We start from the raw sequence: 13,764 nt of genomic DNA, 5'->3' as shown, positions 1-13,764 counted from the left end.
TTCTGTCTCAAAGAAGTTTCACGGAAGAACAGCCTTCTCTAGGAACCAGAAGAGCGAGGGAGCGATGCGGCTTCGCCTCTCGCACTCACCTTCCCTCAACTCTTCGCAGCTCAAAACGCAGCTCCACGAAGCCATAAAACTCCATTTTCCAAGATATTTTTCACGACGCTGCTGCCGTCTTGCTGCTGAAAAGCCTTCCGAGAGTGGCACAAGAGTGGTCTCTGGTGGAAGCAGATCAGATCGACAGCGTCGGCACCGTGAGTGCAGGAACTCAAGCCTGGGTGCGCAGCCATCAGAAGTCACTTCTTTTTAGCCCTAATTCTTCTTAGCCCTAACACCAGACGAGCCTCATGCATTACACCCTAAAAAAGTGAGTTTTCACACACGCTTTTGGACTTCTTATTAAGACTTAATAATATTTTATCTTACTGTACTCAAACCTGCCAGACAACAGCATGAGAAAAGGGGCTTTTCTGCGGTTATTTCATTAATCACAGACTTGGGAAAAACGACAACCAAAACACCAACAGATTGACCAACCAGCTTTCCAGTGGGAGAGAAGGGGAGAAGGGACGACCAGGGCAGTGACACCACTAGCGTGACCACAGCGAAAATGTTAAGAGCTCAGATTCTTGCCCCAAAAAGAGGATTTCAGCCCACTTAGGTTTAACTTCAGGACTGACGTCAATTCTGAACCCAGCAAACGGGTGCAAAACTCTCATCAGCCAAAAATTCAGAAGAACTTTAGAAACGTCCCCAAAAAAATCCTATCAGTGGTGTTCCGATAGATGTTCCCTTGTAAATTGATCAAGACAGACAACTGCAAGTGCCCTGTCAGCTCCAACAGCCTCTGACTCAGGAATACAGACCAGAAAACAGAAGAGAGAATGTCAGTCAAAGAGAAAACAAACCCAGTAGGGAACAGAAAAAAGCAGAAAAATAAGTAATAAATCAAAGCGATGGTCAGTTAGTTTATTTCTACATTTCTCTCGTTTTTAACAGGGCATGAGCTGTTCCCCAGGGTAGTTCCCAGTGCAGAATTCCCACCTGCACAAAGTTCTTCACAGACCAACTGGGAGGGGGTGGTCTTGGGGAGCTCCAGCAGGTAGGTCAGGATTTACTCCGGCTCAGCCATCCCCCCCACGAGGCCAACACATCTTGATGCCACCACACTTCAGCTTCTTCGTCCCACACCGCGTCGCTGCTTTTGGCACAGGCTCCTCCTCGAATCCTCACAGGGGGAAAAGGAAAGGAGGGCAGGGGGAAAGCAGGCGGCCTTTTGTTCTGGAGGTGGGGTGGGTTTTTGGTTTCCCAGCAGCAAGCAGCACCCATAAGAAGGCATCTCCTGTCTAGTAACCAAGGCAGATGGAACAGGCAAGAAAGGCCTCACCTTGGAGTAATCCCCGCTCAAAACCAAGGGTTTCTGCATTATTGTGAGGAAACGGTTGAGAAGTCTCCTTTCCCCCAGCGAAAAAAATCAAAGCTATTTCTTGCACACCTCAACTCCATGTTCCCAAGCTAACCAGGTGTAAGGCGAAGACAGAGCCAAGTTGCCCTTGGAGACGGAGAACCGTCAAGTTCTGGCTGAAGCAATCTTTTCCTTCTCTCCCCAAATACCCTGTGAGCTTCGTGATGGCCTTAAAGGAACTACACTACAAAAATAAAAAACCCACAAACACAAAAGCTGTCAAATACAGTATTTTTTTAATGCAGATTTGTAAAATGTAAGCCATTTTGAAAATTCAGGACATTTCACGAAAGAGTATTTGGTCCTCTTAAAAATTTCCCATCCCCAATTAAATACTTCATGGAAAAAACAGCGATTAAGCATACAATGCATTTTCGAATTAGGAAAAACTGCTATTGCACATTATACCGAGAAATACAAAAGTCTGTTTCAGCAAGTTATTCCAGCAGTTTTATCCGTTTCATTTTGATATCACTGACTCACACAAGAGTCTTCATTTTATTGCATAATGTGTGCCCCGTCATGACCGAGTACAAAACGTATCAAAGCATTTTTAAAACCAAGAGGAAGAAAATTTGGCTCCTTAAAAACCACAAAACCTTTTACCATGCGGTCAGCACCAGTCTCCTCATGGGCTAAAACCGTTCCTACGGAAAAAGGACCCTTGGGGCACCTTGGCAACACAGATTTCAAGGCAGTTTCTCACGAGGAGCTGAGCATACACGATTTGGCACCGTGAGGCAATGCTTACCGGTCACACAGCTACACCGTGAACCTCTCCCAATACCTCTTTGGATCGTAACACCTTGACTTTACGCCTCGCTTCAAAACAGGCAACGAAGACATTCCAGCAAAAGGTTTGCAAAGTCAATTCCACCCAGGTTGTTCGAGCCAGGTGCCTGAGACATCAAGGCAACCGATTCCATCACGTTTTGGGAAATCATCGTATTTCCCTCTGCCCCCCCCTTAAAACATACACAGTTAAGACTAAGAAGACAGGATTTTCTTTTCTTTTTTTGCCCGAATACAATATTCAGCAATCATGGAATAGAAGAATCTACAACGAAGTCCCTGAGATGCATCTGTATGCTAAAAAATTCAAATTATAACCCCTTCAGCACTAACTTCGTATCAGAAATGTTTCGAGTTGCAACCAACGGTTTACAAAAACCGATGTCGTTATTATGAAGGTGAAAATACAGCAGATCAAGTTTGCCTTTATATTTAGCCTTAACTTAGAAAGAATTAACCCAACAGTAAAGTTCAACTACTTCAACTGTAGTCAAAAGTAAAGAGCACGTAAAGCAAAAAAAACCCAACCAAACCACAACTGTTCTATTTCAAATAAGTTGCTTTGGCCTCTTTCAGCCCAGTCTGAATTTAACCACATTCCTCCCAAAAGTCCATCGACGGTTATTCCTCAAATCTATCTGAGCTGCATTTCCAGGTGGTGCGATGAAGCACCAGCGAGGTTCTCACCGTTCCTCACTGGAACTAGAAGGCACAACCCTAACGACGCTGACTCCAAGAATAAATCCAGGCCAGAAATATTCCCTCGGATGGGCACAGAAGTTGGTATTCTTGCAGTATTTAAACAAAAACAAACAAACAAACAGTCCTTCAACATGGAAGTTACTTTTTAGGTTACTTTGGGATTCACTGCATCCTGTAACCAGCTCACCAGAAATACTTTCTATCCATCTTCCCAAGCAAGCTCAGGTTTTCCTACTAGTGAGGAAAACGTAAGGCACTAACACATAATGCTGTCAGGAATGCAAAATAGTTTGTTCTTCATGTACTGTTGTACCAGTTCTTAGCAGCATCTCCCCTGAAAAGGCACTAGAGACGTGGCAAACGACGAGACTCGTGGAACTTCTGCTCAGCTAAGCTGGATCAGGTCAGCTGCTTGGAACGCCGAGTGGCTTTGCAATTTCCCCTTCCCTCCCTCCCCTCCCCTTACAAAAAAAGGCACCTGATTTATTACTGGTTTCTGCAGCTACAGGGTCTTGCAACTGTGCAATTTAATACAACTGTATGAGGGATATCACGACTGTACTGATAGTTTTCTGTATGATCAGGAGTTATCTTTCCAAGATACTATTCCAGACAGAGCGTTTTTGCATCAGCAAAACCCACCACCAGTGGGTTCCTACCTGAGTAGTACTTAATGGTGTGTATTGCTAGGCAGAGTAAGTCAAATGATTAAACCTGGTGTAAGAAATTGCACTTTCCCATTCCTTCCCCAACCACAAGATCATTTCAAATTAAATACTAGACCCTTTTCTAAAGGGACATCCGTAATACAGCTACGAAGAGGTAGCTAAGTGACACATGCCAATTTACTTTTTTTCCTTCTTTTTCTTCTCCCCCTGAAGTATATTCAGCCTTCATTTGCAACATTTTTCACGAGGAAGTCTTAAAATAAGAAACCTCTGTTCACGTGGCATGTGAGGTTACCGCGGTTCAGAAGACTGAACTCTAAGAGAACTTGATCTCCCTTCACATCCAGAGCTGAAAGCTAAAAGCACGAGGGATACCCAAGTGAAGTGACTGGGCGTACGCAGGGGTGTAGCCGGAGAGGAGAGGAATCTCCTCCTGACGCAGGGCAGGAGTTGACTCCGAAGAACCACTCAGATCAAGCCCACCATCCGATCAATCTGTCGCATGTAGTTACTCTTCAAGGGCAGCAGGTATCTCCTCTCGTCGGGAACTCTGTTACACTGGGAACAAAACGAGAGCATCTCTAAGGACTCAAATACAAAACCAGACTATCCCAGCATCTTTCCATAACCCTTCCAGCATCAGTAACCACAGATTTCCTTCCCGTTGTACCTAACAGCACTTTTGATCCTGACTTTGTCACTTTTTTGCAAACGTGACAGCACAAACCACCCAACTGAACAGCGAGTGTTTTCCCCGTGCGGGCTGCGAGCTTCCAAACACACGCCAAGCTGCCGCGGCTTGTTATTCAACTGAGACTTCCTTCACTATGACAACCGTGAATGTTTAAAATAATGCTCTTTTTTTCTGGAGGACTTGGGGGAAAAGGAACCATGCTAGAACCTACCAGTAGAGATTTAAAAAAAATCTCTGTATTAAAAACTGTTTTAGCCAGTGATTGGCACTAAGTCCATCGGTCTGTACTTGGGTGATGAGGAGCTAAGAAAGGTCACTTTGACATGCCTCAGAACCGCCCCGAGGAAAAGGAAAAGCTGTGTTTAAATGACCCTCTGCTTTTCTCTTTCCCCACCAAAACGACACTAGAAAATTTCAATGGCAAAGAAAAGGGGAAGGGAAAAATAATTGGAACTAAATTAACAAAGAACAAACTAATTCCTGCAAAGTACTTAAAAGGGGACAGATTTCACCTTCAGCATAATATCTCTCGCATTATCCTAATCCATTCATTCCACTGCTGGAAAGTGCTTTTCATGAGGGAGCTTCTCAGATATTTGACATTTGTAAAAAGGAAACACTGCAGAGCTCTAGAGCGACACTTCCCAGTGGCTCTTTCTAGCCCAGTTCAACGCACGTTCCTTCCCCAGGAACACAACCAGGACTGTTTTTTACGTTAGAGCTGAAGTTGACTGCCTTGAACTCGCTGGGTTTAATTTTTTCTGCGCTGTCCTCTTCTCCGGGGAGGATGTCTTGCCACAGTGAATTACGAAAACGTTCGTCCACAGACACGATATGCCCCTCAGTAGTAAACATGTACTTATTTCCAGATCTATGCAGCGGATTCTCTTCATCAAACAGCTAAACAAGAGACGGGAGGAGACAGCTGTAGCACGTGCACAACATTCTTCATTTCCCACCAGGAGTAAATCAAAAAAGCACGCACTCGTGCACTTGAAGGATCACACAGAAAGCCTAACTTTTAGCACTGAATGGGCAACTACTGTTAGAGCAAATGGAAATAAATAGTTTTAATGCAAGGGACTTATTTTAACAGTTAAAACGGGAAAGCAAGAGAAAAAGTTCTCACACAAGTTGCCCTTATTTTTCTAAGCTGCACCACACAGGCATTTCTAGACTGGCATCCACTGTTTCCACTGCGTCACGGATTTACTTGTTTTTCTGCACGAAGGGAGGCTGAGAACAGTAGCTTAAGCAGGGTTGGCTCAAATGCTTTCTCCTGTGACTGCCAGAGCCTGGCGGGGAGAATTCGGAGGCTGCTGTGAGGCCGGCACGGCTACAGGCAGCGATTTGACTCGGAGCTGAGCAGTAGCTTCCTCCAGTCTTGCTTCCTCTCCAACTAAAAGAGCAGCCAGCTCTCCAGCCAGCAGTTGCCCAAACCTCCAAAGATCAGGTCAAAGAAAGAAAAGCAGCCCATTCTCTGAGACAATCCAATACCCAAACCCTTCTCTTCCACAGAGCACAGCTTCGTTTCTAATTAACGAGGTCCTGCCTCCTCGCCGCGCCTGTGCGTGGTGCACGCAGGAGATCATCTTGGAGATGAAGAACGTGTACGTACCAGGTACAAATATTTACACGTCTCGCTGAGGAAAAAGCTCTCCATTCGATCTTCCTTTGTCTTCTCTACAACGTGGTGTAATGTGGCATAGCCACACCTGCAAGATTGAAGAGCAGTTTGGGTTTAGTTCCCGATCTGGAAGCGCTCCCTAGATACTTCCTAACTTCGGAGCATTCCAATTGTCAGCGGGGCTGAAGTTAAAGTGAAATGAGTCTCTCTTAGGAGTAAGCACTGATTACTGGTTTCTGAATCCTGCTTAACTGTGGAATGGTGCTGGTTTATACTGTCCTGTGGTTAGTACACAGGGGTCTATGAAAGCACTAAACACTAACAGGTGACTGAAAATTCGTTCTCTCTCCTCCGAGCCTTGCAAGAAGTTCAGCTACTGAGCATTACAGTCAGGATTCACTGCTACTGCCCTGAGGTCAAAGCTGAGATGCAACAGCATCTCTCTCAGAGCTTAGTTAAACGCTTAAAAACCAAAGGCCTGTGAGATGAGAAATAAACCTGCAGGATCCATAGAGAAAACCTCACATCAAGCCTACTAATTTTACCATTCTTTAGCAACTGATCATCAATGATGCATTTTGAAAAAGTAGTTATACAATTCTGAAGGCATCGAGTTGGTACTGACTGTAATTTCATTTTCAGGTGAGAAAGAAGTAACTGCTCAATGGATAAATCATCACTTGTGGCTTTCATGGAGGGTTGGATTTTCTGATTTACCTACACGTGGCAGATTGGATTCTCTACAATATTTATATAACAAAATATACGTATATAGCAGCGAGAGAAGACAAAGAACACTGAGGACTTACTTTGCTTTTGTGTATTTTTCCAAACTCTGCAGAATATCCATTCCCACATGAAGGTAAAATGGGTTCTTTGTGGCCTAAATAAGAAAAACAGACAAGAGTCGGGAGTCAGCAATTCTGAAATCTTCTAAAAATGACACAACAAAGGCCTAGCAGTATTACAGTAAACTTATCTTTATAGGAACACGACTTAGATTACTCTGCACAAGCTTTTCACATTTGCTTTAGTCCAAATCCTACTAAAACCTGTAGTAAATTTGAAGTCTTTGATAGCTTTCTTGCAGCCAGAGAGTTACTTTAGTTCACTGTACCTTCTGCCAGCTGGAGACTGTGCCTATACAATGCAGCAGGGAAAGCTATTGCATTTACTTCAACAACTTCTACTAAGAAGTCACAAGTCTCTACCTTGTAAAAACCTTGAAAAGGATGTTTAGTCTTGGTTTTGGCTGCCTTATAAAAAAAAGGCTATTTTTTAAGCAAACATAGCAACTACATTGCATAACAATCCAGTGCCTAACAGAGACCTCCTGACAAGAAATGGTAGGTCCAGAGGCACCAACTTTTAGCAGGCCAGGGGCCAGGTGCAGAAAATGCGACTCTCTGAACAAAGCCTTTTTTTTTGTTTTGTTTTGGGGTTTTTTTGCCAAAAACATGAGCTGTAAAGCTGCGAAAAGTGAAGCAACCTGATAAAGAAGATAGGTGGATTCCACTAATTCCGGCCTCAGCGGATAAAAGGGAACGTCCGGCGCTTGCAGCTGCCAGTTGTATCTTTCTGGGAGGGCTCCGTAGCGTTTCCATATGGCGTAATAAAAAGCGTGAAGACAAATGGCATCTTCCACATCTCCTATCAACACCTGGGCAAAACGACAGCCGCAAAAATGAATGTTGGATACCCCAGGCCAGCAAAACCGCTCTGTGTAAGAGCACTCTGTACAATAAAATACTCCCCTTATAAGTGGAGGCAAAAAGAAAGACCGACTAAAACAAACCACCACCCTGATGTATCAATTCCTTCGCACTCTAAGCTTTACTGGAGCTCAGCTTCACAACGAGGTATAAAAATCCTAAGTGAGAAAAGTCAAAAGCATCTCCCATCTAGCAGAGAGCAGGCCAGGCCCTCGATGCAGCAGCTGAACTGCCCTAAGACACTCTTACCAGAGCAGCCAGGCTCAAACCCGCAGGTTGAACCTCAACTCCTAAGAGATGCTCAGACTCATTCACAGCCCAGGATTGAAAACGGGCCTCAACTGTGTCGTTCAATCTTCCCCAGAACGCAAGTTTACCTGTAGCCCAGGAAAAAAGGCTTGCAAAGAGTCAATCCACGTGTTCATCAGCTGTCCCGTGAACATGTTGACATTAACGTACAAAGGAGGGTCACCTTCACCTTCATTGCAAGCTTCTCGACTGCCAAGGAACAATAGGCACATACAAATATTCACTGCTTTGTAAGAACACAATGCACATTTCATTTCACAGCACTGCCGCCGGCAAAGAGAACAAGCCACAGATTTGTCACGCGAGGCTCAAAGTCATTTCGTAAAGCACCAAAACTTCAGTCATATTCTCAGAAAAATTAACTCATAAAGGTTTGTACATCATATCCTCAAGTTAGGTCAGCAGAGTCTCTACTGAAAAGTCACGTAAAGCACCAAAACTTCAGTCATATTCTCAGAAAAATTAACTCATAAAGGTTTGTACATCATATCCTCGTTAGGTCAGCAGAGTCTCTACCGAAAAGTCACACTAGGTACAATCAGGCCTTAGGAAGTACTAAATGAACCAATTTAATACATTCCCTTTGCAGTTCCACAGCCTTCCCTCAACCTAACATACCCTAAATTGGACAGTGACCAGTTTAATTTCTTTCCACCAGCAACACTACAAAGATCAGCTGATTAAGGAATGAAGAGAACACCAAAATTTATTTCCACAGTGACTGCCACAGAAAGATTTTTTGTTTTCAAGTAAAAAAAAAAAGAAACAACACAGATTTTCTGAAGCATGACACAAACCACCTCTCCCATCTTGCTGGAGTACTCAATGCTTAAGGAATCGATACTCATAGGAATTAACATACCCTCTTCTTAAGTGGTTCTGAATGTTCCGATAAGCATCATTGAACATGTCCAAGTCTTCCTTTTCTCCAAAAAGGATGTAAGACTTCAGAAGGTACTCATAGAACGAGTCTGATCCTGCTCCCAAGCCACTCTGCTTTCCAACCCAATGGCCAGTTTGAATGTTCACAACATTTCCTTTCAGAACATAAGAAAAGTTTAGTCTAAAGTTGTCAAGTACATTGGAGAAAACCACTCGAGAACCAGAACTTAGAAAAAATGACATCTTCAAAATGTCTTAAAGTGGAACGATCAAATTACTATGAAAATAAGTGCTGCAGCGCATTCATCCAAAGCACTAGCACAGGCATGCAGTTGTTTTAAGTACTTTTTTGTTATGTGCTGAGATGAATTATGTTAATGGGGATACAAATGCAAGAACTTCAGTTTCATTTCCCAGTTTCAGGAAAAACGCATCTTTGGAGACCTGTGCCCCAGGAAGTCTCTCAGACACTCCGTTTTTTCTTATGAAATTACAAAGCGTCACTTGGTCAACAAAAACCACAAGCACACAAGGAGAGTGTGACTCAACAGCTACAGAGGGAGCAGAGCGACAAAAGTCTGCAAGACGTGCCAGAACCCCGCAGCGCGATCACGCTCTGTGATTCCACAACCCTGCAGCACAACGGCATTCCGCTACGGGAGACTGAAGCAGGCGAAAATACGGAGCATGACCTCCGAGAAGGATTACCTAGCAGTCCGGTGTTATTGCTCCTGAGACTCCAGAGTGCTTTGACAGCCCTCCTGGCCACCCATTCAAACGTGGAATCCCCGAGCAGCCTGCTGAGGATACCAAATTCCACCAGCAAGGAACCAGCTCCTGCGGTGCAAGTCTCGTTATGGCTGTCCGGAGGTACCCCCTTCTTCAGATTGACCTGGGGAAAAAAGGCAGAGAGGGCGCTAACAGCAAGAAGGGAGGCTGCACCTCAGCCAGCCACGCTCTCCCCTGCAGTCTTCTATTTATTATAACGGGTTTTTATTAGTTTTTGCAACATGCAGCAGGGAATGTGTATTTAACTAGAAGGCCAGCACATCGCTGGTCAGTTAGAAAGCCCCAAGAATTTCTGAGATTTGTCTTCCAACTTTATAACATCAGGCTTGAGGCAAGCAACTCTAATTTTGCTACTCTTATACCTGCTAATCCTTTCAAATTTCAGTCTGATTTTTCACCATTTCTACTAAACATTCAGGTTCTTCCAAGGGCGATGCAAGTACTGCTTCCCCTCATTTAGTGCTCCTGAAACCAAGAGTCTCCTCAGCAAACGCTCCTCAACCTCCCCGCAGAACCAAACGCTGAGGGGAAGTTACACCACCCTCAACTGCTTCACCAGACTCTGAAGAGAACTGCAAGTTCATGTTTCTACAGCCTGACACAGGGCGCAGGATTTGAGCTGCAGGACAGGAGAAGCACTACTTTCGGGTTATTTCCCCGCCGCGGTGGTGTGCTCACTTACCCGAGGGTACGGAATTCCAGTTTTGGTGTTCTCAAACGCTGGGAGTAGTCTCACTGCCAGGTCATGAGCCATATGCAAGAGTTCGTTGTCATAATCCTTAATGGTCATATCACCAAAAGGCTGTTTGGTATCCGTAATTATGATGTGGGCAGAAAGCAGGCTTCCCAGAACCCTAGGGGAAAAGGAAAAGATCTTCAGGTTTTCAACCTGATCTGAACCAAGATCTCCAGTCAAACCCTTTGCAGTATCACGTTTAACAGAAATACTACTTTGTGCACCTTACAGGCACTACAGGCGATTCATTTTTTCCCCCCATCAGTAGCAAAAACATTCAGAAGTCACACTGCTTGTCACCCACAGTTATCCCAAAATCCGGTTCTGCAAAATTTACCTAACCCAGTAGCTTCTGACAACATGCCAAATCTATTTATGAGGGAAGACCTTCCCGCCCCTGCAAAGAACAGTCAGGCTGTTATATAAACTTAGAATTCAGAAAAAAAAGAAAAACCTAGCCAAGTTAAGCAGCAATTGAATAAACACTGCTTAAGACATCGAGAACATGAAGCCATTTAAAAATGAGACAGTATCTTAAACTCATGTCCAAGTCAAGCACATTTTCCATCTGAAATGAAAGTGAAAGCAAGCAGAAAGTCCTCAGAAAAAAACCAAAACGGGAAACCCATCAGCAGGGTTGGTTGTTGTGCACAGAACTCGGCCTCCCCTGTGAGAGCAGCAACAAAAAAGCAGCAGTGTGCAAGCCACACACAGTTGAAACCATCACTGCACCTCTGCTTCGAGCCATATTTGATTCCTTAAAATTGTCTGAATTACAAAAGGATGGAAGATTTTCATAGAAGATGAAAAAACTACTCACTCAAGGAACAATTGTGGAATAAAGCCTACCAAAGACATCCTTATCAATGACTTTACTTTGGGCCCATACAGCACATTCTTTACCCTTGCTACTGTTTTAAGAAGAGCGACATACCTGATTGTTGCCTCAAAAACTTGGACCGTCGAGTCTTTATCAAACGAAACCGTGTCAATCACCAACTTCACAGCTTTCTGGAATTCTGAGGAGTTTCCCATTACCTTTCACAAAGAAACAGAGGTATTTTGTCTAATTGTTGCTTCAGAAGACAGTTGGGGAATAAAGAGGTTAAGTTAATGTCTTAGACCAACAGTTATACTGAGCAGATACAGAGAACTTCAACCTCCTGCTAAAAATACCTTTCAGAAAGTTGCCTCCCCTCTACTGACATGTAAAAGTGTATTTTCTTAAGCGGTATGTTAGAACAGGGAAGTCCACAAAGATAGAGTTGGTCTGTTTTACTAATCTATGTACTCACGCACTCTTCGATCCCCAATATCAGCTTTGTGGGTGATCTCTTAAGAGCAGTTTTACATTTGAGAAAAAAAGTTACGTACTTCCCCAAAAGGTAAGGACAGGACACTGAGCCACTGGAGAACGAAGACTAAATGGCAACTGTTCAGCCAACACACCATCAGCCTCACAGCACAGAGCCCCAACTGCTTGTTTCAGTTAAACTCAACATTTTCTTCACTTCCTTCTTTCAGTTCTGCTCACTCAACAGCCGACTCCTCCTCACCACAGAGCTGCAATGCCACCGTAGCAGTGGGAAGTATCTTAGCACCTGAAGCACACACGCAGCCCTTGCTCACAAGAGGAGAAACGCAGCAAGGATGCAGCACGTGGGTGAGCCCTCACGTTCCAGAAGGCCAAAAATCTGCTCTTCCTGCAAAAATGAGCCTCATGAAACCCAAGGGGGGCTCCAGCAAGGAAGGGGCTCTTCTCCATGAGACCCTACCACTGGTACTACTAACATAAAACAGAGGTGCTTCTCACAGTATCTTCCAATTTTATCAGAAATGCACAACAGTCCATTATAGCAGGCGAGAAGCAGCTTTACAGCTTTTTCCCCCCTTCCCCTTTTCACCTCTCACAAAAACTGTTAGACCTTTCACTTTATATCGCTGAAGGTCATCACAATTTTAGTTGGTTCCGTACGACATCATCTCACCTGCTCTCAATCACAGAATTATAGAACAATTCAGGTTGGGAAAGACCCTTGGGATCATCGAGTCCAGCCATTAACCCCACACTACAAGCTCAGCCCTAAACCACATCTAAACGACACTTGAACACCTCCAGGGATGGCGACTCAACCCCCTCCCCAGGCAGTCTGTTCCGGTGTCTGACCACTCTTTCCGTGAAGAATTTCTTCCTAATGTCCAGCCTAAACCTGCCCTGTTGCAACTTGAAACCATTCCCCCTGGTTCTGTCCCTAATGTGAGAAGAGACCAGCACCAACCTCTCTACAATGTCCTTTCAAGTAACTGTAGAGCATGATGAGGTCCCTCCTCAGCCTCCTCTTGGTCAAACTGAACAGACCCAGCTCCCTCAGTCGCTCCTCACAAGGTCTGTTCTCCAGCCCTTCACCAGCTTTGTTGCCCTCCTCTGCACTCGCTCCAGCACCTCGAGATCTGTCTTATACTGAGGTGACCAAAACTGAACACAACACTCAATGTTAAGAATTATTCTGTTTTTACCAGCAGCTCTGCATCAAGCATCAGCATTTCGGTGCAGTAACAACATTAACTCACAAAGACTAAACAGGGCTGGTCCTTTGCAAACACTGCAGAGTAACTCCCTCCAGTTTGAAACTTTCTGTTGCCATCTTCCTTCAACTTCTCACCAGGTTTTGCTCCTGAGTACCCCTCTTCTTCAGCTCCACTAGGTTTCTCTGGGGTTCTTGTTTGTTTTAAATATGGAGCTGATTCAAGGTATAAGATCTATTGTGGTTATAAATTCAACCTCCAGTCAAAGGACAACATCATTGTTGTTCAGTACCAGGGCAGGTGAATCTAGCAAGGCCCATCTTCAATTGAAAAAAAAAATAAAATTAACACTGTATTACATCCTCACTTTGCCTGTTAACTCTTTCCTTCCAAGTCTGCTCCAGCACTCTGCCTGCTGTCCAGGTGACAGCTCACTCTCGCCTCCGTCCAAACATCCCACAATCAAGACTTACAGCATCACAGCCCTTCCAAACCAAGTTCTGTGTCTGACAGCAAGCTTTGACTCCCGGCTTCCTACATAAGGGCTGGGAGAAAACCACCTGACGGACTGCAGCAGTTGCCTGTGTTGCTGCTAACCGCTGGACTAACAGAAGAGAAGGTTCCAGGGAGATCTTAGGGCAGCCTTCGAGTACCTGAAAGGGCTACAGGAAAGCTGGGGAGGGACTGTTTATAAAGGCATGTGGTGATAGGGTAAGGGACAACGGTTTTAAATTGGAGCAGGGTAATTTAAGAAGAAGTTCTTCGAACGCTAGATTCTTAGAATTCTTAGAACATTAGGAAGAAGTTCTTTACTACGAGGGCAATGAGGCTCTGGCACAGGTTGCCCAGAGGAGCTGTG

At 44.4% G+C, this 13,764-nt stretch overlaps 1 protein-coding gene across 1 annotated transcript; it reads right to left on the bottom strand.

Annotated features, from left to right (window-relative positions):
• Nucleotides 1-3,838: 3,838 nt before the first annotated feature.
• Nucleotides 3,839-11,417, bottom strand: EDEM1 (ER degradation enhancer, mannosidase alpha-like 1; the record flags this gene model as incomplete). Its single annotated transcript, XM_009866628.1, has 10 exons — nt 3,839-4,188; nt 5,039-5,224; nt 5,943-6,039; nt 6,761-6,834; nt 7,441-7,611; nt 8,041-8,161; nt 8,835-9,009; nt 9,563-9,746; nt 10,326-10,497; nt 11,314-11,417. Coding segments are annotated over 10 exons (1,374 nt in total), but the record flags the coding sequence as incomplete, so codon positions are not given.
• Between the last annotated feature and the right edge of the window lie 2,347 nt (nt 11,418-13,764).

This window comes from Apaloderma vittatum, unplaced genomic scaffold (assembly GCF_000703405.1).
Source record: "Apaloderma vittatum isolate BGI_N311 unplaced genomic scaffold, ASM70340v1 scaffold10733, whole genome shotgun sequence".
Lineage (NCBI taxonomy): Eukaryota > Metazoa > Chordata > Aves > Trogoniformes > Trogonidae > Apaloderma > Apaloderma vittatum.
This window is presented reverse-complemented; position numbering and strand designations above follow the sequence as displayed.